Here is a 22,587-nt window from a genome sequence, read left to right as displayed (position 1 = left end):
AAGTTCCTTTATAAAACTGTTTGGGGAGGTTTTTTTTTTCTTTAACTTTCATCTGCAACTCTTTCTGGTATTCAGCGTTGCACCCCTAAGTGTAGTTTGTTAATGGTGGGAATTTTGTTGGTGCTTATTTTCTTAGGGAAATGTAAATGTTGTGCATATACTGTAGTCCCCCATAACTGTTAGAGGGAAGAGCTGGTACCGATCAGGATCCCTTTGGTGCCACTTGAACTGGGGAGCTTTGAGGCATCATGAGTGATACTAGACATGGGCGCCCAGTCTCTTTGGTCCTGCTTTGTTTCACATTTTGCGCTCTTTTTTTCCATCTGTAGTTGGCAGCTGACAAGTGTTGAGGCTGCCATTTTCTTGGGAAGCCTCTTGGCCTGCCAGCAACCCTGATGGCCCGGTTGTGTTATGCGCTCAGAAGTGCTGCCTTCTTTTAGTGGCGCTGGCCACAGTTGTCCTAACACGCTGCTCGGCATATAACCCTGCTTGGGTTCAGTTCGTATTTGTTGCATAAAGGAGTTAATACCGGAGACCCAGCTTCTTTGTTTCTGCTTCGTAGTCTCCTTTTCCGTTTTTACTGATTCTGTTTTTCTTCGTTCATGTTACCTTCTCTCTTATTTTACGTTCAGAATTCCCATAGAGGGTCAGATGGGTCAGTTACCATCAAACCTGGGGTGACCAGAGTTCTCACACCAGCTATCCCCAAGAGCTCTGGTTTCTCTTCTGTTCAACCCTTGGTGGGTTGCTTTTGACTAGGGTGTGGAGTCCTATTCTGATTGGCTGTGTTTTGGGTGAATGGCTGGCCTGACCCAGAGCTTATGCAGTCAGTCACCTGTGTGTGGGCAGGGATTACTGTGGTTGGCCGTTAGTAGAGTTTGAATGGAAAAATGTATTTTATCTTCTAAACATGCTATTTATTTATATATTAACTGAGAAGTGTCAGTTTTTATGGGGGATCTATTACATGGAAAGCATGTATTCTTGTATTATGAAGGTTAAAAGTAAAACTTTTAATGAAAAAGTTGTATTTTTGTCTAGAGGAAGAATTTTTGAAGATTTCATTTTTATTTTAGGTATACCTACTTATATCCACTTATAGCTACTTACATTCACTTATATTGTAGGTATATCTATATGTATACACACCTTTCGGTATATCTATTTATATACATTATGAGATGTTTTCATGATACTAAAAAATACAGTTGTGGTCCAATATTAATAAAGCTAAATGCTTTACAAACAATTTTCTATAATTTATTTTTATTTTTTAAAATTAATTTTATTTTTGGCTGCGTTGGGTCTTCGTTGCTGCATGCGGGCTTTTTCTAGTTGCAGCGAGCGGGGGCTACTCTTTGTTGTGGTGCGCAGTCTTCTCATTGCTGTGGCTTCTCCTGTTGCGGAGCACGGGCTCTAGGCACGTGGGCTTCAGTAGTTGTGTCACGTGGGCTTCAGTAGTTGTGTCACGCAGGCTCAGTAGTTGTGGCGCATGGGCTTAGTTGCTCCGTGGCATGTGGGATCTTCCCCAACCAGGGCTCGAACCCGTGTCCCCTGCATTGGCAGGCAGACTCTTAACCACTGAGCCACCAGCGAAGTCCCTAATTTGTTTTTAATGTTAAGAATAAATAACCAGAAAATCTTGTGAATAGAAAACTTTTTTTTCAACTATACTTCAATAAAATGAATAAATTTATAAAAACTTCCTGAAAATTTCATTAACAGTGACATAAATCTGTTAAATCCCTTAGAAACCTAAGAAATACAGAATAATTTGAATTATTTTTATTGAAGAAGTAGATACAGGCCAGATTTGCAAAAGTAGGTTTATTGTTTATTAATAAAGTACTCAATTTATTGAGTACCTCCTTTGTGTCACAGATACTTTGGCTGTAGTTTTAATTCAGTCTTCAAAATGATCCTGGAAGCTTGAGGGAATTATCTAAATTTTGCAGATGAAACTCAGATTTTGGGATGTGGTCGCTTGCTCTCTAAGCTTTGTAACCAGCAAGGAAGAAACAGCAGATCTCCATCTTTTTCCAAAGCCCAGCCCTCTCCTCTATGCCGTGTGTAATTTCTACTGTCCTGTGCAAATTACTACTTTGCAATGAATAAAATTTTTAAAATTGTATCACTGTTGGAGACTATGAGAAATTTCTCATTACATTGTGTTTTTACAAGCTTTCATCTAGGTCCTCCTGTCATCCCGGTATAGTTGGTGGTGGATCAGTGTTCATTGTAATGAATTAAGTATAACCATTGCTCTAATGACACAGCCTTAACTTTTAATGTAATTATGTATCAGCTTCTATCCTATTGTAAAAAATTTTCTCTACTCTTCTCCCACCAGACTGATACAAGCAAGAGCACACACATATAAAATTCTCATGTTGATAGCTGATAAATTTATAGGGCTTTTTATAGGAGATGATACCCCATCAAGTTTGAGTTCACTTTATCTGAGTTGTGAATAAAATTTGCTGTGTATACTTAACAGTAATACTGTGTTTGATTAACCCAGGCCTTGTATTCTACAGTGTGAAATTTAGAGTTTTATCCTCTTTCAGGATAAAAATTCTGGTTTTATATGCCAACAAAAAAAAACTAAAGTGAACTTAAAAAGTAGAGTCTGTGTATTGTCAAAGTAGTGAATATGAAAATAACTGGGTTCAGCTTGTTATTCTAAACACATATTACATAATCATTTATAGAAGCCTTGATTAAAAAAATGCAACAGTGAATTAGTTTAGTAATGAACTAGGTTAGTTTGTAGGCAAAAGGCTGTGGGCAGGATGAGATTTAGAGCTGTAAGATATACATTAGTAAATCAGAATTGGCAGAAACTTAGATAGGGCTAAAGTTCATGTTTTGTCAGATTGAATGGTAGCCAAATGATTCCAGAGGTGGGTCTAAGTTGTCAGGATAGTTTAAAAAGGCTGATTTTTTGTCAGTAAAATTCTTATCTAAAGAGAAGTTAATAACGCCACCCTCCTATGTCCACTCTTGAGAATGCAGATTAATAGGTGATGGATCCACAGTGCCTCTGAGGCAACCAGTACAAATTTTTTTCTTTCTAGAAAGTTGAAACTTAGTTGTTTCACAGATAAAACTCAGGCTTTAAAAAGTGGTCACTTGCTCCCCAAATTTGTAACTAGCAAGAGGCGGGGGGGGAGCTGAGACTTGAACCCACCTTCATCTTATTCCAAAACACATGCTCTTTGCTCTGTATTGTGTGGGGCTTGAAGCAAATGCCAAATCTGCCAATTTGCAAGATTTCAGACCCGAGATCAGTGGTCCTCGCAGTGTGATCTCCAGGCCAGCAGCTTGAAATGTCACGTGGAAACTTGTCAGCAGCACAGATGATCAGGCTGCACCCCACACCACTGAAACAGAAACTCTGGGGGTGGGACCAGCAGTCTGTTTTAACTGGCCCTCCTGGTATTTCTGATGCACGCCAGAAGTTCAGGAATCGCTGCCCTAGGTATCTTTGCGACTTGAAACCTTAAGAATGCAGATAAGAGGGGTTCTGTACAATGTAGGCCTGTTCCTACGTAGAGTGGTGTTTGGAATAAACCCATTTTGTGACTAGTTGATTATAATTCAGGTACAATCTGAATTAATAACACTCCAACTCCAATTCTCTGTAGGGAAAATTAAAAAAAAATAATCCAAATAGTATATTTGATCAAAATTTGGTTTATCTGGTTTACAATTTTTTTTTTAATAGCCATCAGTCATAATGTTTCTATTTTAGACTTAGCCATGTTGAGAGAATTAGAATTTGGGTAAGAACTATATAATATTTATGTGTTATGAAACATAAATATAAAAAACAAACAACTTTCTTTTACACTGAAGAGAAGTTACAATATTTAATTTTAATGAAGTGTATGTGATTTTAAAATAATCTCTTATTGGCCTTACCTGTGCTAATAAAATATTTGGACATTTTATCAAGAGATTTTGTTAAAATAGCGTAGGATGATTTTATTCTTTCCCAGTGCTTCGGTGAAGAATATTTGTTTGAACTGACTGGATATTTGCTGATATTAAGAAATTATTATTTGTGTAAGTATGTGTAAGAGAGGGGGTGATACTTTGCGTATGTTTAACAGGGGGAGTATTTGTCTTTTAAAGTTAAGGCATAATTTCATCTGTAAATATTTCAATATGTATCAGGGATTTGCTTTAAAATAATTGGAGTGGAGGTAATGAGAATTAATACATGGGGGTAGAATGGAAACGTGGTCAGTTGTGAATTGATAATTGTTGAAGCTGAATAAAGGGGGCTGTGGTCTGAATGTTTGTGTGTGTCCCCCCACTTATTCCCCCTTCCCCACAGTATGTTGAAATCCTAGTGCCTGACGTGAGGAATTAGGAGGTGGGACCTTTGGGAGGTGCTTAGGTCCTGGGCGTGGAGCCCACATGAATGGGGTTAATGGTCATAAAAGAGACCCCACAGAGCTCCCTAGACCCTTCCACCCCGTAGGATGCAGCCGCTATCCTGTGAGGCGCTGGCTCTCACCAGAATGCCACCATCCTGGTGCCTTGATCTTGGATGTCCCAGCATCCAGACCTGGAAAGAATTAATTTCTGTTGTTAATAAGCCACCCCGTCTTCCCAGTCTAGGTACTTGTTACAGCAGCCTAAAGGGACTAAGATAGTAGTATATAAGGGCATACTCTTTTCTCTTCAAGTATGCTAGTAATCTTTTATTTTTATATTTTATTTATATTTAAAATAAAATATCTTTAAAGTTGGAAAGAAAAAACCCACCGTTGATACTAGCTCAGCAGCCTCCTCACACATGAAAGTTTGTTACTTGACCTTCCTGGATTGTAACTCATCTCTTAAACAATTTCCAAACTCTCTAAGTGGCTAGATGAGAAACAATAATGAAAAATAAAAAAAGAAATAATCAGGCAAGCATACCATCAGGATAGCTCTGTAATTAATCGCTGATGTGGGGAGATGCTGGCATTTACTTGTGCGTAAAACAGGTGTTCAAGAAATGTCTTAAATATTGATAGATGCATTCTCATCTCCGTGAAAATTAATGTGTTGTCAAAGCTACAATAAGCAGAAAAGAAATAAATATTGGAAAGAACGTAGATCAGCTTTTATGTTATGATATTCTTAGTGTTGTAAGAGTCTACTTATTAAAAAGTAAAAGAAACCCTATTTCTCAAGGAAAAAAATAATGTTAACTGAAAACTTTTCTGAGCAAGAAGCAGTTTGACACATTGCCACTGCCTGATACAATTTTTCAAATGCGATGTATGAATAGAAAATAACAAAAGCAATCAGGAGGAAAAACTATTAAAACCGTCACTTTAAAATACCACCTGATGCTGCCATAAACGTAAAACATAGGGTCCATTCCCAGACGCCATGTTTAAAACATCTTTTTGATTGTGTTTACAGTTCTCCCTTTATATGTTTAAATACACACATTAGCTGAAGACTGTGGTATTTTAAATGCTTCTTATTTAGTTTTAAAATGTCCAAGTATTTCTTAATATATAGTTTAAGTTATGAAACTGTGAAGAAATGGCAGGTGCCAATGACATTACAATAAAGCCTTTTATGATCAAATTGTAATAAATTGTTTTATTTAAAATTTCTACTTTAGGAACATAATAGTTCTGTAAAAGTGATTTTCCTTACTGTGATAAAATTTTTCTTTAAAATACAATTATATTTTTGCATAAAGATGATTGATAGACTCTCTAATTTCTCTTGTGATGTGTGTGTATGTGTGTATTCAAAATTGACTAAAGAGGACTCGTTGAAATATTTCTAAAGGAAAATCTGAGTTCACAAAAAAGGTGAACACAAAAGACATTTCAAGTCAAACCACCCAATGAAAGGTGGGTCTTAGAAAATACGCATAAGAATAATTTGCCAGAACAAAATCCAAATATGTGTTTACTCTGCTGAGCAACTACAAGGTACTAGCTGCTGTATCTAGTTAGGTCAGTACAATAAATGAGGGAGCACTTAATCTAGATTGTGGGATGGTTCTTGAAGCTGTTCAGGCCACATAGCGCCCAAGGTTTGCAGTCTCTACTGGTCTAGATCACTGTTCCTCAAACTTGAATGTAGGTGAGAATCATCAGGAGATCTTGATAAAAATGAAGATTTCGTTTTTAGGAGGTCTGGAATGGAACCTAAGGTACTGCATTCCCAGATGACTCCAGTGTAGGTCTGAAGACCACTCTTTGAATAGGAAAGGATAGGATTATCATAGTTGTGATTTAGTATTGAAAATCTCAGGTAACATATGATTATAGATAATATATTTCCACTGACTTTAAAATATGTACTTTAAAAAAATGTTATTTATTTATTATTTATATAGCAGGTTCTTATTAGTTATCTATTTTATACACATCAGTGTATACATGTCAATCCCAATCTCCCTATTCATCCCACCCCACTCCCACCCTGCTTTCACCCCTTGGTGTCCATACGTTTGTTCTCTACATCTGTGTCTCTATTTCTGCAATTGCAAACCAGTTCATCCGTACCATTTTTCTAGGTTCTACATATATGCTTTAATATATGATATTTGTTTTTCTCTTTCTGACTTCACTCTGTATGACAGTCTCTAGGTCCATCCACGTCTCTACGAATGACCCGGTTTTGTTCCTTTTTATGGCAGAGTAATATTCCATTGTATATATGTACCACATCTTCTTTATCCATTCGTCTGTCGATGGGCATTTAGGTTGCTTCCATGACCTGGCTATTGTAAATAGTGCTGCAATGAACATTGGGGTGCATGTGTCTTTTTGAATTATGGTTTTCTCTGGGTGTATACCCAGTAGTGGGATTGCTGAGTCATATGATAATTCTATTTTTAGTATTTTAAGGAACCTGCATACTGTTCTCCATATGGCTGTATCAATTTACATTCCCACCAACAGAGTAAGACGGTTCCCTTTTCTCCACACCCTCTCCAGCATTTGTTGTTTGTAGATTTTCTGATGATGCCCATTCTAACTGGTGTGAGATGATACCTCATTGTAGTTTTGATTTGCATTTCTCTAATAATTAGTGATGTTGAGCAGCTTTTCATGTGCCTCTTGGCCATCTGTATGCCTTCTTTGGAGAAATGTCTATTTAGGTCTTCTGCCCATTTTTTAGTTGGATTGTTTGTTTTTTTAATATTAAGCTGCATGAGCTGTTTATATATTTTGGAGGTTAATCCTTTGTTGACTCGTTTGCAAATATTTTCTCCCATTCTGAAGGTTGTCTTTTCATCTTGTTTATAGTTTCCTTTGCTGTGCAAAAGCTTTTAAGTTTCATTAGGTTCCATTTGTTTATTTTTGTTTTTATTTCCATTTCTCTAGGACGTGGGTCAAAAAGGATCTTGCTGTGATTTATGTCATAGAGTGTTCTGCCTATGTTTTCCTCTAAGAGTTTTATAGTGTCCAGTCTTATATTTAGGTCTCTAATCCATTTTGATTTTATTTTTGTGTATGGTGTTAGGGAGTTTTCTAATTTCATTCTTTTACATGTAGCTGTCCAATTTTCCAAGCACCACTTATTGAAAAGACTGTCTTTTCTCCATTGTATATCCTTGCCTCCTTTGTCATAGATTAGTTGACCATAGGTGTGTGGGTTTATCTCTGGTCTTTCTATCCTGTTCCATTGATCTGTATTTCTGTTTTTGTGCCAGTACCATATTGTCTTGATTACTGTAGCTTTGTAGTATAGTCTGAAGTCAGGGAGTCTCATTCCTCCAGCTCTCCTTTTTTCCCTCAAGATTGCTTTGGCTATTCAGGGTCTTTTGTGTCTCCATACCAATTTTAAGATTTTTTTTGTTCTAGTTCTGTAAAAAAATGCCGTTGGTAATTTGATAGGGATTGCATTGAATCTGTAGATTGCTTTGGGTAGTATAGTCATTTTCACAGTATTGATTCTTCCAATCCAAGAACATGGTACATCTCTCCATCTGTTTGTGTCATCTTTGATTTCTTTCATCAGTGTCGTATAGTTTTCTGAGAACAGGTCTTTTACTTCCTTAGGTAGGTTTATGCCTAAATATTTTATTCTTTTTGTTGCAGTGGTGAGTGGGATTGTTTCCTTAATTTCTTTTTCTGATCTTTCATTGTTAGTGTATAGAAATGCAAGAGACTTCTGGTTATTTATTTTGTTAAAATATGTACTTCAAAAAAATTGTTTTCTTGGGCTTGCAAAATATCGTTGGCTTACGGCTGCTGCTAGCCTCTGCCGTATCTTTGCTGATTGGGTACATATGCTCCTTGAGGTAGATACATAGCTTGGCCGGCCGCAAGGCCTTCATGAGTTAGAAAAAGATGCCTGCCCTCGGTATATGGAACCCTGCACAGTCAGGCTTGAACCTAAGCCCTCACTCACTCCCTGGGCCAAGAGGCTTTGTGCAGTATACAGACTTGCAAGTTACTAGATGATTCTGCCTTGTTTGACCTCTGAGTACAAAGTTACAAAACAGTGTGAAAAGACATTTCAAATAATCATAATACTATGTAATAATTTATATATAATTACATATTATATATGTGATAACAAAATCAACTGCTCAAAAAGTTTATAAGCTAAGCACCAAATCTTACCTTTTCATGTGTTGTAAGAGTAGGATTTTCCTCTACCATTTTAATATACTTGCTGTAAAAATGAATACTGTTGCTACCCAGGCTAACTAAAATGCAGAGCACATATACATATGTAAGCAACATACTGTTGACCATGGTAGCTTAGACGATAGCCACATCCACAGATTTGTAATCCAGGGAAGTGGTTCTCAAATTTATGGTATCAGGCAAAATGAGAAAAATAAGCTAATGTAGTGAGGTTTTCATATTTATAAATTTATTTAAGGGACTTTTCATTATTTATTACTAGTTTTTGGCGTTAAAGTGTCTTCTTTGTGAAACAATGTTGGGAATATATTACAGGTATATTTTTGTGTGTGTGCTTGTGGGAAGGCATGCATACCCATGCTGCTGCTTTTCCTGGCTTTTTTTTTTCCCCAAAGGGAGAAACAGCTTCTCTTCCTGGCCTTTAAGAAAGAAGAGGAATACCAAGGCTGAGCCTGGTAAAATTTGGAAGTAGATAAAATGATAGCATTCTTTTACTTTTCTTACCTCTCAGAGATCCTCTCACCTGTCTCCTAGGTGCCTCGTAAATAGTTGCCAGCTCTCTTTGTTGCACTATGTCAGGAAAATTCACCAAATCCTGGGAGCAGTCCAGGCCTTGAGAATAACCTCCTGCTACCTGGAAGTAGCATGGTGGCTAAGTTCCTGCCTTGCCACTTAATAGCTGTGTAGCCATTACGTAACCTTGACAAAGCTGTGTGACCTATTTGTGCGTCTTTTTATTCATATTTAAAACCAGGATAATACTGCATCCCTCCTGTGGTGCTTGTGATTATTAAACGCCTGGCACAGTGCCAGTCCCATAATAAGCACTCAGCTGCTTTATTGTCCTCACCCTAATTTCAGCTGTTGCGTGGAAAGCAACAGATTAAATAAAAATTCACATCCCTCCCCCAATTCTGTTTCAGTCCCTCTCTGTGTGATCCGCTTTCCAGGTAATTCTTATATTTAAGACATTACCCTGTGTTATACGTAACATATTATTCTAAAGATCCTCTCAGAGTAAACTTCATCTTGGACCTGGCTTAGCCACTAAGGATTGATTATATGTTCTCCTACACATGAGCGGGCAGAGATATTGACTTGTTCACTTTGTTTAACACTGTATCTACAATGCCTAACAGCGCCTTCAATGTGTGGTCAAACCTCATGTTTTATGAGATAACATAGCCTTTTAAAAAAATTGAGAGCAAACATTGGTTCTAGGTATGTTACAGAGACCTTAATGGTGAATTCACCGAAGTGTAAGAAATTAATCATCTGTGAGTATTCTTCCCATGGCTTGTTAAAAAAGATCAAATGAGCTACATTTAAATCATAATCTTATTCCCTGGTATAAAAATTTTTTGATTCAACTTTAGCAGTCATATAATAATGTTTCTTTTGAATTAAGAAACATAGTTCTTAGGCAGCGAGGATGCTCATAAGTATAATCTATAAAGTAGAAACGTGTTTTGTTTACCTTGAATAATTTACTAGGGCACTGAATAAAAATGCTAAGAAACTAATAGTTCCACAATAATTGTGCAGTGATCTTATTTTTGAGTGAGGCATTTTCAACTATGTGTTAGTAGAAGAAAAAACTTAAATGTCCTTGGTAAAACATTATTCACAGCATCACAATAGGTATAAAGCAGTTCTTACTGAGTCGTAATGATAAATCAGTGTCTGGTTAAACTAGGAAAAACACTGGTATTTAGCATATGCTTTTTCCTGATGTAAGTTGTATATGTGGTCAACTGATTTTGTAATAGTAGATTATTTGACATAGATTAATTGGTGAGAAACCTTGATTTTCAATGGTGTGATGTTATCCCCTACCTTCCTTGATTATGATCTTAGATTACTCTACCAGAACAGAAAAGATAATCCAGAAATGACTTATCTGATTTCCATTGCTCTTTATCATCTGTGTTCAGTTCAGAGTATAGGGGGTTTGGTGTATCTTTCAATTTCATCATTATCTGCTCTAAAGATATTCTGTTCAAATATGTTATGACCATAACTATAGCCAGGAAGGTAATTATTGTCTCAGTCTACAAAATTACTCTCTAAAGCCAGTCACTCTACTGAATACAGAAACTTCATTGTTTCCATCTGCCTGAGACTGAGTGTAAAACCACTTCTCACAACTGCCCCCCTCACTGTTTTCCGTTCAAATGTATGTAAATATCTGCAGTTAAAAATAATCATCTTATAAACCTGTTTACATGTAATATCCGTCTCTCTTTTGTTGTTATTGCCATCTTCCCTTTCTCTAGCCCTTTTAAAATTCGTCCACTGTGGGATGGCTTCTGCAGATCAGCTGAGTCTCCTCTCAGAGACTGTCAGTAACCTCCTTCTTGCTAAATTCTAGTGTCTGCTTTTTCTCACTGAAGTCATCTCCTGCCTTGATTTCTGCAGTACTGTGCTTATCTCTGATACTTCTTTCTTGGTCCCTCTGCTGGTTTCCTTTCATGCCTCAAAGTCTTTTCTAAGGCAGAGGTCCTCATCCTCTGCTTCTGTCTGCTTTAGGGTTGCACGGTCCGCCAAAGAGGTCTCTGTCAGTGATGTGAAGGAATGAATGGGCCAAGTTAGGGACACAAGTCGTAAGAAAGCAGATCTCTGTCCAGAAGGAACACCGCTGTTTGGCTTACTTTCCTGTGGGAAAGGAAGGTTTCCTGTAATCAGATCTTCTAATTAAGAAAAGTATGAGAAGTCTAAATATTTATATGAAATATTCCAGATTTTGAATGTTGGCAGTCAGTTGAAGTTTGGGAATACCCAGATGAGAGGGGGTTGGCATAGTACGCTGATTGGAAAGGGGTTATGTCGCTGGTACACCGCACAGCCATGTAGTCTGCGTTATAATATGCACCACTTGTACTACCGTAAGGAGTGTTCTTAGAGAGTGCCTTGAGGCTGTATTTTCACAGCAAGTGCATAGTTTTGAATTTGAATATATGTATATTGTCTGGGGGTGACAGAGAGGAAAGGTTGATGGAGACGGTAGGGGTAGATGTCCCCCAAGCCACTCTTCCTGCCACAACTATTGGAAGCTGATTTTTTTTTTTTTTCTTTTTTTAAACCACAGTCCAAGCAATATGACTATGGACCTTTCAGTTGTAACCTCAGCTCTGAATCTTGGAGAGCTCATATATTCTCCTAGCTTCCAACATTTAAATAGAAGGTAGAAAACTGAAATTCTGGTTCCTGTTCCAGAAAGTTTTAGCTGGTGACCTGGGAGTCGCAGTTCTTTGGCCATCGGTTGGCTCCACTTTGAATTGGAGGCAAGTACTTATCTCCCTCAGAATGATAGGGCAGCTCAGCTCAAGGACCTTTCCAGTTCGAAAATGTATGATTCTCGTATTCTCAGTCTCTTTCTCGTCTGACCTCTCACACTAGGTCTCATGTTATGTTTCCGACCACTTTTGGAACATTTTGCTACTTCAGTGTTTCTTTTCTTGGCCAGTTTAAAATTAGCATGTCTCAAATTGAACTCAGTTTTTTCCCAGTCTAGTTCCTTTCTGTTTCTTTGTCTTAATCATTTTCCTGATAAATCAGACTTGTGAGAAGTTGCTGATTCACGTCCCTCCATACTCCTGTCCTTTGGCCCAGGACTTCCCGAGACCTGGCAGCCACACGTTGCTCTGTAGCTTATCTCCATGACTCTGGTCTCTCTGTGTCCATGATGCCCTTTCCAGCCATGTCCAGTCTACTGTCAACAAAGCTCTGACCGTTCTACTTCTCTTTTCGGAAATGCCAGTGGTTCTGATTAGGTAGGAACCTACTAGATATATTTCTCTTTCAGATTTTCAGAGACCCTGTAGTCTGATCCTTACCCTATCCAACTATATTTCCCACTATGAAATAGTTATCACTCCGAGTTAGGAAGATGCTTCATTACCGGTTATGTCTCCTGTCTTATGTCATTGTCTGTTACTCTTCTAGCAAAATCCCCCTCATCCTTAACAGCCTAATTTCATGCTTTCTGGGAATCTCCTCTGGTGACCCTAGCTCATACTGACTTCTTTCTTTGAATTTCTGTTATATCTAATGAGTGCTACATGGCTTATCGCTTAAAATCTTAGATACTTTTGGAGCTGGGAAGTACCTTAAAGATCAGCTCATCTGTGCATTTTATAAATGATAGAAAATTTGCAACATGCCCTCGATCATATTAGTTAATAGCGAAGCGCAAACTTCCTATGTGGTTTGGCCAAGGTAGTATGAAAGCGGCTGTAGACAGTACTTAAAACTAATAAATCTGGTTGTATTCCAATAAAACTTTACCAGAATTATGGCTTATGGGCTGTAGTTTGCTAACCTGTTCTACAATATTACTAACAGCTGTCCTAGCAAATTTTTCCTTTTACGTTGGTTTTAGAACCAACACATTAAACACACAGACACACACACACGTTTTTAAAAACTCTTAACTTTTCTTTGAATTGTCATCAGATAAAGAAGGAAGGGCAATTTACTTTTTATTATCAGGTACAAATTGTCATGTTTAATTCAACTTCAGAAGTCATACAGTAATGTTTCTTTTCAGTTGAGAAACACGCCCTTAGGTAATAAGGAAGCTTTTAAGTATATTCTGTATAGTAGATCCATGATCTGCATAAATGTGGGGTGATGCCATTCCAGTGACTAGTGTAGGATTTTAAATCACAGAATTATTGTTTTTCCTCATCCTCCAGATACTTGGAATAAAACAAAAGTGAGTTACTGAACCAGGGGTCACAACAACTTATTGCTGGAGCTAGAAGCAGAACTGTGTAACTCAGTCTATCTCCTAAAGCCTGTTGAGGTACAGCAGTCAGATTCTGACCACTCTTGGCCATGAAGGTGCCATGGCTCTCGTAACGGGAGTGAGACTGCTACCCCGTTCATTCTTGCCACGGCCCAGCCACCAGAGGGTTATGCTTTCAGTCTTGCCTGAACTCCCTCTGTAGAATGCAGTCGTCTGAGCTGGCTTCTAGCCAGGGCCCTGACTGGGCTTACTAGCACCCCTACTCGAAAGGGGTCTCCTTATCTTGACTCCTTGACTGTTGAGCAATTTCATTTCTGCCGTTCAGCAGCTAAGTACTGTCCTCCATGGAAGAATTGGCACTTTATGTTCACTGTAGCGTATGTTTGGTCTCACTGTTTACTTTGTGTAAGAACAAAACTGACCTTGGGCATGTCAAAGATGTAAACATGATGACATTGTAGCAAAAGGGTTAAATATTTTCAAATAAAGACATTGGAATCAACCTTAGAAACACAGAGACCTTTTAAGTTTTTGACAGTCAAAACCCACTGTTTTATGCCACGTTGTTTTTTTTAATAGTGATAATGTGATCTTTTGAAAATTAATTATTTTTATTTTTGGCTGCGTTGGGTCTTCGTTGCTGCGCACGGGCTTTCTCTAGTTGCGGCGAGGGGGGGCTACTCCTCGTTTTAGTGTGTGGGCTTCTCATTGCGGTGGCTTCTCTTGTTGCGGAGCACAGGCTCCAGGCACGCGGGCTTCAGTAGCTGTGGCTCGCAGGCTCTAGAGCGCAGGCTCAGTAGTTGTGGCACACGGGCTTAGTTGCTCCACGGCACGTGGGATCTTCCCGGACCAGGGCTTGAACCCGTGTCCCCTGCATTGGCAGGCGGATTCTTAACCACTGTGCCACCAGGGAAGTTCCTATGCCACATTATTAAATCAGCAGTTCTCAAGCTTTTTCGCCTCAGGACTTTACACTCTTAAAAATTATTGGATTATATCTATCAATATTTGCCATATTAGGAGTTAAAACACAGTTAAAATACACTTACTTTTAAATACACTTATTTTTTAGAAATAGCAACAGTAAACCCACCCTGTGTTAGCATAGATTTTATGAAAAATATATATTAGTTTAAATATATTCTGAAAAATCTCTGGAAGAGCGGCATTGTTTTACATTTTTGCACATCTCTTTAATGTCTGATTTACTGGACCACAGCTGAATTCTACTTTTGTAGAATGTTGTTATATGTTGTTTTTTTTGTTTGTTTTTTTGTTTTTTTTTGCGGTACGCGGGCCTCTCACTGTTGTGGCCTCTCCAATTGCGGAGCACAGGCTCTGGACGCGCAGGCTCAGCGGCCATGGCTCACGGGCCCAGCCGCTCCGCGGCATGTGGGATCTTCCCGGACCGGGGCACGAACCCATGTCCCCTGCATCGGCAGGCGGACTCTCAACCACTGCACCACCAGGGAAGCCCTATATGTTGTTTTACTTAAAGTATATGAAGAAAATTCTCACACACATATATATAGTAGGAAAAAGGAAGAAAGTTTTAACAACTTTTTCAGATGATTGTGGATTTTTTTTGATAATACACCAAAAGTTGACAAATAGTAATTTTTATACATTAATTGCCATGTGGAATCTAAAACTGTATCAGTGAACTTTTCCTGCTATGTTACATTAAAATCCACTGGTCTGTCTTGCACTTTCCACGCATGCATTCATTCACTTATTCATTGGGTATGTGTTTGTGTGTATGTACACGCGCATTCACATGCGTGTTTAATTTCTATTTTTTTACTGTATTTTCAATGAATCCTTTTCCCGTGCATGATTTTGTAACATCAAGTATTGGTCATTTGGGAATTATTGAACTCTCTGAGTTTCGCTAAGCTTCCAAATGTTGATACATTTCATTATACAATATCAAAAAATATCAATTCTCTAATATCAACACTGATTGCATCAAAAATCTTTTAAGTATTGACAGCAGATGTGTTTTCCAAAATTCTGATTTTTTTGCTCTAAAGGTCAAATTTTATCACTGGCAACAAATAACTTCAAGTTGGTTTTCTTGATATGACAAGCTCATTTAGTTATTATTTTTAGAAAATACCTGCTATATGCCCAAGTCTGGATTAGCATACTTTATCTGTCATTCTTTCGAGGAAAAATGGTGTTCCATGAAAAAAGCAGCTGATTCAGCTCGCAGCTCTAACAGGTACACAAGTGCTTTGCTTCAACACAGCCATCACGTTTAGGTATGCAGTAGAAATGCTTTATGCAAGCTCAAGGGTCAATATTTAATGCTTCTAATAGTTTTTACTGCTTTTATCAAGAACAAATGAAGCTGATTTGTTTTTCTTTTTTAACTGCATGTAGTACAGTTTGGTACCATTGTCTTGATTTTGAGATAAGACACCAGCAATTTACCTGCTGTTGTGTTTGCATCGTCATTGCAAATGTCAACACACTGAAAAAGGTAAATGAGGTTTAGTATTATTATGAGGTAGTTTTGACTTCATTGACTCTCTGAAAGTGTCTCTGGGATGTTCAGAAGTCTGTGGGCCACACTTTGAGAACTGTATTTATATCCCATGTGGGAGACAGTATTTAATATTTCCTTTTCTTTTGACAGTATAAAATATAACCATTCTTTTATCTTGCTCATTTCATTTACTTCGCTGTTCTCTAAGAACATTGCTATGAAACCTTTGTTCATTTTCTAACACTAGGCCTTTATTTGTTTTATTATTTGGTTCAAGCAGTGATACTGTCACATTAATAATTATGCTTAGGTGAACCTCAGAAATTAATGGTAGATAAAAAAGGAAGCGACTGAAAACAGTGTTTAGAAAAACTTGTGCTAGAAACCTACCTAGCCACTGAAGGAGTTAAAATAAACTAAGGTTTGAAGTATTTTTTCACTTTACAGTAATGATTGAGCTTAGCTGCTTTGTGTGCCCAAATCTAATTCCAAAGCTGTCTGTTCTGTTATCCTGAGCAAGTCATTGGACCTGTCTGTACCTCTGTTCCCTTAACAGCTATAATTCTGGGCTGTATGTCCAGGAACTGAAGTAGACCTCCATGGAAGGAAACACAATCCTTTACGTAAACCCACTAACAATATTTTAGCTGTGGATTGGATCTGAAGAGCAGTACTGTATTAGCACCCCCGGCCCAGGACATGTATTCATTGTATTTTCAGAAATGAATGGTGTATGTCTGAATGCTAAACAACTATCTATCAAAGAAGATAAAAATGTTCTGGTTCAGATTATAGATATCAGTAAGATTCCAATCAAAACACATCAAAGAGGTGAATAAATCATCTAGTTCCAGTCCTTTCTTTTATACTGCACATGTCACTGTGGCTTAGTGGCACTGATTTGTGGTTTACGGCCAGACACGTACACGTTTTCTCCGCTTCGCTGCTCTTGGTTGGCTTTCTTACCGCACCGCCATTCTCTCTGGAATGACAAGCAAATGAGCCGGTGGGTACCTGCAGGGAGGGCAGGGAGCGCCACTGAGCCATGGACCCTGAGTTCAGAACCCGGCTCAACTGATAAGGGCACAACGTAGAAGAGTTTTATTTTGACTATTTTCCCACCAATCCAGACAGATATTCTTTAGGTATTAGTTATTAAACTTCAGATATTGGATTTTAGATATTCTTTAAACTAGATTTTATGATTAAACATGAATTCTTCAGGAAAATTTAGCGAGTCTTAACGGTTTGACTTAACTAAGGAAAATTGACACACTTTTCCAGTATGTTCGTAGGAATCCTTTTGTTTAGTAAAGACATGATAGGCTTTGGAATGCAGGAAAAGCAGCAGAGAAGCTGACCGTTAGAATACCTTTGTCTTTATAATTCAGAGAAATTTAAAGGGAGTATTTTGGGTGGAAGTGGTGCTCACGTTTGATTAAAATTTGTTCTGTAGGTAAGACGTATAACTTTCTATGCCCTTTCCATTTTGTGAATTTAAAAAAATAGCGTACTTACAGTTCTGTGCTGTGACGATCTTCTCTGAGTAAATTAGTAATAGAGTTTTCTCTGTATAGGCTTTCTCCAAGTGGCTCTGTTGTTTTGACTCTTTTATGTTCAGTAGTCCTTGGTCACTTGTGTGTATTATGGGCCAGGTTTCTCAAGTCTGCTAATCATTATTACTTGTTCACGTGCTTTCCAGCTTCCAAAATTTACTGCTTTTGCCTCTTTTCCCCTTACCTCTAGACCGATGTATATTTATGCTTTTTTACAAATTTTACTCTGTCATTTTAATAGGGCTTTGAAAGGGAACAAAGGTGTTTGTTCTGTTTCCATCTTTACTTTGATGGAAATTTGCTTGTTTAAGTTTGCTTATTTCAATGAAAGCATCTGTACTGTTTTTATTTCAAACCAGAAGTTGAATTCAGCAGACAAGTACTAAAGTCAACACAATGGTTTAAAAAATTGTTTTAGCAGTCACATTTTTATATTTTACAGATCCTGTAAAATAATCTTATGGCTTCAGTAACGTTGCTTATGAGTTATCATTAATTGTTTTCATTAAAAGGGTACAGGATTTTAAAATTAAGTTATGAATTATTTTTAAAAATGACATTTGTATTTACTTAATGAATTAGGTCATTCTCAGTAGGTGAATTGAATAGAAATGGACATCTTAATGCTCCACACCTTAAGCAGTAACTCACAATTGGGAAAGATTTACAGGAGCACGGAAACAGTTTGGTTTTGAATATGCTTAATTTTGCATTTGTGTACACTTCCCCTGACCTACTAATCAAGTGGCTCCTTCTAGGAAGGTGAGTTTCAAGAATATTAGCCTTGAGATTTTTACAAATTCCCCCAGATAATTTAACAGATGGCCTTGGGATGAATAGTGGAATGGCCACAGATGTTGGAATCAGAACCTGGAATCGGAACTGGTTGCAGATCCGAGGATAAAATGGAAAATGGTGATAATACGTCTGCTTCAGATTGCCATCAGAATTGAATGAGGTGAAATGTGTGTAGCACCTAGAGCAACGCAGGCGTTCAGATATTCGTTTCCTTCCCTTGTAAGCCTGCTTTCCGATTTTTCTTTCTTCAGGATGACAGATGTCAGTTCTCCCATCATTTTCCCATCGTGCATGGTTTATTCATATTGCTGTGATCGTCCCTCCGTGTGAAGAATCCATCACACACTATATTGTATTCAGTTAAATTAACAATAACATTAGAAGATGACTGTACACAAAGAGGCTATGGTTTTTACACCAATAAATGTTAAGGTAATGACAGTGGTCTTGATGTCATTGACAGTCATTATAAAAAATTTTTATCATGCCTTGTATTAAAAAAAGTTGAATTTTTTTTCACTTGAAGACGGTTATTCCTTAGACACATGACATCTATTGGTCTCTCAAAATTTACTGTGATTTGGACAGATCATGGGAATATCTCAGAAAAGGGAACACAGTTATAATAGCTTAGGTAGTAATAGGTGTTATTTCAGATACCTCATTCATTCCTTCTCTGGCAACTGTGTCTTCAGTACGAGGTGCTAGTGCTATAATAATGGAGAAGAAATGTATCAGTTATTTATTGGTGCATAACAAATTACCCCCAAATGAAGCGAGTTAAACATTTATTACCTCACAGTTTCTGGGTGCTAGGTCTGGCTTGGGGGTCTCTCATGGGGTTGCTGAATAGCCGTCATCTGAAGGCTTGACTGGGCTCGAGGGTCTACTTTCAAGGTGGCTCAGCCACATGCCTGCCAAGGTGGTACTGGTTGTTGACGAGAGGCCTCACTTTTCCACATGTGGGTGCCTCCACGGGTTGCTTGAGTTTTGAGTGCTCCTAAGACACGGTGGTTGGCTTCCCCCAGAGCAGGCTTTCAGGAGGGAGGGGTGTGCAGGGAGAGAGGAAGAGGTAAGGAAAGGGGAAGGGGAGGTGGGGAAGCAATCCAAAAAGAATCCTTCACAAGTCACATAGCATCAATTCTATCCCATCCTTTTCATCAGAAGCAAATCACCAAGTCTGGTCCACATTCAACAGGAGGGGAATTACTGCCTTTTGCAGGGAGAGGTATCAAAGAATTCATGGACATATTTTAAAATCATTGCAGTAAAACATCTTTCTCTTCCAGATATGCAATTTCATAGATAACTTGAGGCTGTAGTTACATTGGTCACCATAATTTAGTGTTATCTAACACCGAATTACAGTTACATATTGCTGTAAGAGCAGCATGTACCAAAGGCATGCCCTTTTTTGATAACTGCTAACTTGGCGTTTTTGACTTGGGTTTCCTACCATTTTCTCAAATTCAAAAGATCTATAATCTGACTCACCAACGATATCCCCAAACCAGCTCTCTTTACTTCCTGTTGTCATTGTTCACAGTTTTTCTCCCTGTCACTTTGATTTGAGGCTGAGCCACCTTTCAAACACCACACTACAAGCAGCCCTCTAGAAGAGCTCCCCTTCAGCTTTTCAGTTTGCGCGTCGTGTCCTAATCATATCCCTCCTCCCCACTGCCCTGTTACTCAAAGAATGAACTCTTAGTTCCTCAACTATTTAAGGTTCTGAGATCTCCCAGCTTCTCCTTCTGTTTTTTTTTTTTTCTTTTCTTTAAAAAAGACCTACTTCATTAGTCCTTCCCACCAAAATTGGAGAGATTCTACCACAGGGAGACATTAGTAAATGTTCTCAAGTTGTTTTCTATGGGATAAAAATGCAGTACTACAGCTAAAGAATCCTCTTAAACTTAAATGCCGAGAGGGAAAAGATGTTACCAAGTTGGCTCCATTGTGGAGAAGCTTTTGGAGGGAAGGTGGGGGATGGAGAGGAACAAGACAGGATGTCTTCAGATGTTGGAGAGGGGCTCAGTAGAAGGATTCGAACGGAAAGGGAATCTCGACTGACAGGAGTGCAGAAGCACTTACCAAGGTCTGGGGAAGAGAATGGTGATGTCATGACTCACTAGCCTGGGTAAGCATGCTTCTCGGGAGGAGAGAGTAGAGCTGTCTGCTGCGCATGGATAGGACGGGGAGAGATGGTGGACCACTAGTATCCAGAAAGACGGGTTCTCAGGGGCTGCTTGTGCAGCTGCAGTCAGATTGCTTACGTTCCCTGGACTATAGTTTCTTAATCTGGGAAAGTAAATGGGTTGGACGAGATCATTTCCAGTGCTAACACATTATGCCTTTGGAAAGGAACGTAGACATACCTGAAACAGTTGAATTTCTCTATTTTTTTAAACAAGTTTCCCCCGCTTATTTTTTTAATTCCATAAAAACAACTTCAGAACCATATTTAGAACATTCACTAACATCTCCCTTTGATTGAATCTCTCCAATTTCCATTTATTAAATGGAAACCCATATGGAATCAGATTATGCTATTATAACTGAAGTTGCTGTTTAATTAATATATATTGATATTTAAAAAAATACATTCTCAATGGGCTATAATTTGAAAATGTTTATTAGAGAAACACTTTCCAAACTTCCAGGCAAGAAAGAGTTAAAATGGCCAGTATATCTGTGTAAACAACAATCTGCTTATACATTGTCTTATAAATTAATATTTCCTTATATAGTTTTGAGTATTATTTTAAGATTGCATTCTTCCCAGTGTTCCAGCCGTTAAAAAATATTTTCATGACAAAAAAGAGTGTGTTAATTCTAAGAAGTCAGTGCACATTAAATGGAGAGAGATTGATAGTCCGTTACTTTATAGAGAATAAGGGATTTTCAAACCATGACTTCTTATTTTAAACTGTAAACCAGATTTATGTTATAATTAATCTATGTTGATCATGTTAACCAACATTGATTAAAGCCTGGTTTTATGAACTTTTTAATCTTCCAAAGTAAACAGGAAGGGGTTGGGTCTATTGGTTTTTGCTCTTTCCCTGCCTTAGCCCTGATGATCTCTTTGGCCGGAAATGGGCCTGGCTCTTCTGCCAGAAGTTAAGCTCTTGGTGAGAAGAGTTACAGGTGAGCACGACCTCCTTAAATGCTGTGCTCTTCACCCTCCTTGAAATGTCTGTGTGTTGACCTTGGTAATACACTGTAATTCTCTTCATTTTATAGCTAACACCTATATAGTGCTGACCATGTGACAGACATCTCCTGAGCTCTTTTATGTTTTAACACATTCGATTCTCAGAATAACCCTATGACAAAAAGCTGTCCTTCCCTTTTTTACAGATTGTCCTTCTTCTTTGGTGTCAAGGTAGCTGGGTGACAGACATAGCTGAGATCCGCACGTCTGGCCAGCATTCATGGTTTGTACCCAGTGGTGGGCTCAGAGAAAGCACCTTTCTAGGGGAAAACCAAGATTTACTCGGATTGTCACAGGGCCTAATGCACAGACACCCAGAGCTGAGATCTGAGAATTGTCCCAGCCATCCTTCTCCCCTTATTTCCTCCCATCCAATCTGAAGTACTGTTAGTTCTTCCAGCACAATGTTTCCCCTGATTGGTCCCCTCTTTCTTCTCTGTGCCCACTGGCTGAGTTAATCATTGTCTCCCTTCGGACCTGTTTTAAGTGATAGCCCCACACTGCTTCATGCCTCTGTAGGTATTACTTTTCTCTAATTCTTCGCAAGTTGTAGGCTGTCATAGCTTTTCTTTTTTGGTAACAGTTTTTATGAAGCTGTTCACCCATTGAACGTGTACAGATCAGTCAGTAGTATATTCCGTTGCTCCAGAAAGAAACCCTGTACTCACTAGCACTCACTCCCCTTTCCCCATGCCTCACTCATCTACTTCCCAACTCTGGGGATTTGTCTGTCTGGGACATTCTGTACAAATGGAATCATACATGTTTCTTGTGACCGACATCTTTTATTTAACATAATGTCCTCAAGGTACACTGCTCAGAGAGGTTACGTATTTGCTCTGCGTTCAGCCAGAGACTCAGAACACGGAACTTGGCTTCCCTGGGTGGCGTAGTGGTTAAGAATCCGCCTGCCAATGCAGGGGACACAGGTTCGAGCCCTGGTCCGGGAAGATCCCACGTGCCATTAATGGCATTATTTCATTCTTTTTTATGGCTGAGTAATATTCCATTGTATATGTACCACATCTTCTTTATCCATTCCTCTGTCAATGGACACTTAGGTTTACTTAGCATTGCTTTTAACTATGATAGTAGGTACCATTTCCTGAGCATTTAGAATGTTCCAGGTATTGGGCTTCCCTGGTGGCACAGTG

The 22,587-nt window shown here is 38.4% G+C and overlaps 1 protein-coding gene across 6 annotated transcripts in view; it reads left to right on the top strand.

The window, feature by feature from the left end:
- The window catches only part of UBE2E2 (ubiquitin conjugating enzyme E2 E2), a 424,921-nt gene that overhangs the window by 61,359 nt on the left and 340,975 nt on the right, over positions 1 to 22,587 (top strand). Inside the window, exons 1-2 of one of the 6 annotated variants that reach the window (XM_079922470.1) lie at positions 16,627 to 18,654; positions 21,580 to 21,656. The exons of the other annotated variants lie outside the window; for them this stretch is intronic. Of the exons in view, the coding sequence (XP_079778596.1) occupies positions 18,607 to 18,654; positions 21,580 to 21,656 (125 nt within the window). The 5' untranslated portion in view covers positions 16,627 to 18,606. Of the gene's footprint in view, positions 1 to 16,626; positions 18,655 to 21,579; positions 21,657 to 22,587 lie in introns of those variants that run through there. 6 annotated transcript variants of the gene reach the window in all.

The sequence above is a fragment of the Stenella coeruleoalba genome, assembly GCF_951394435.1.
Source record: "Stenella coeruleoalba genome assembly, chromosome: 5".
NCBI classification, from domain to species: Eukaryota; Metazoa; Chordata; class Mammalia; order Artiodactyla; family Delphinidae; genus Stenella; species Stenella coeruleoalba.
Note: the sequence above shows the minus strand (reverse complement) of the source record. Positions and strands in the feature narration are given on the sequence as shown.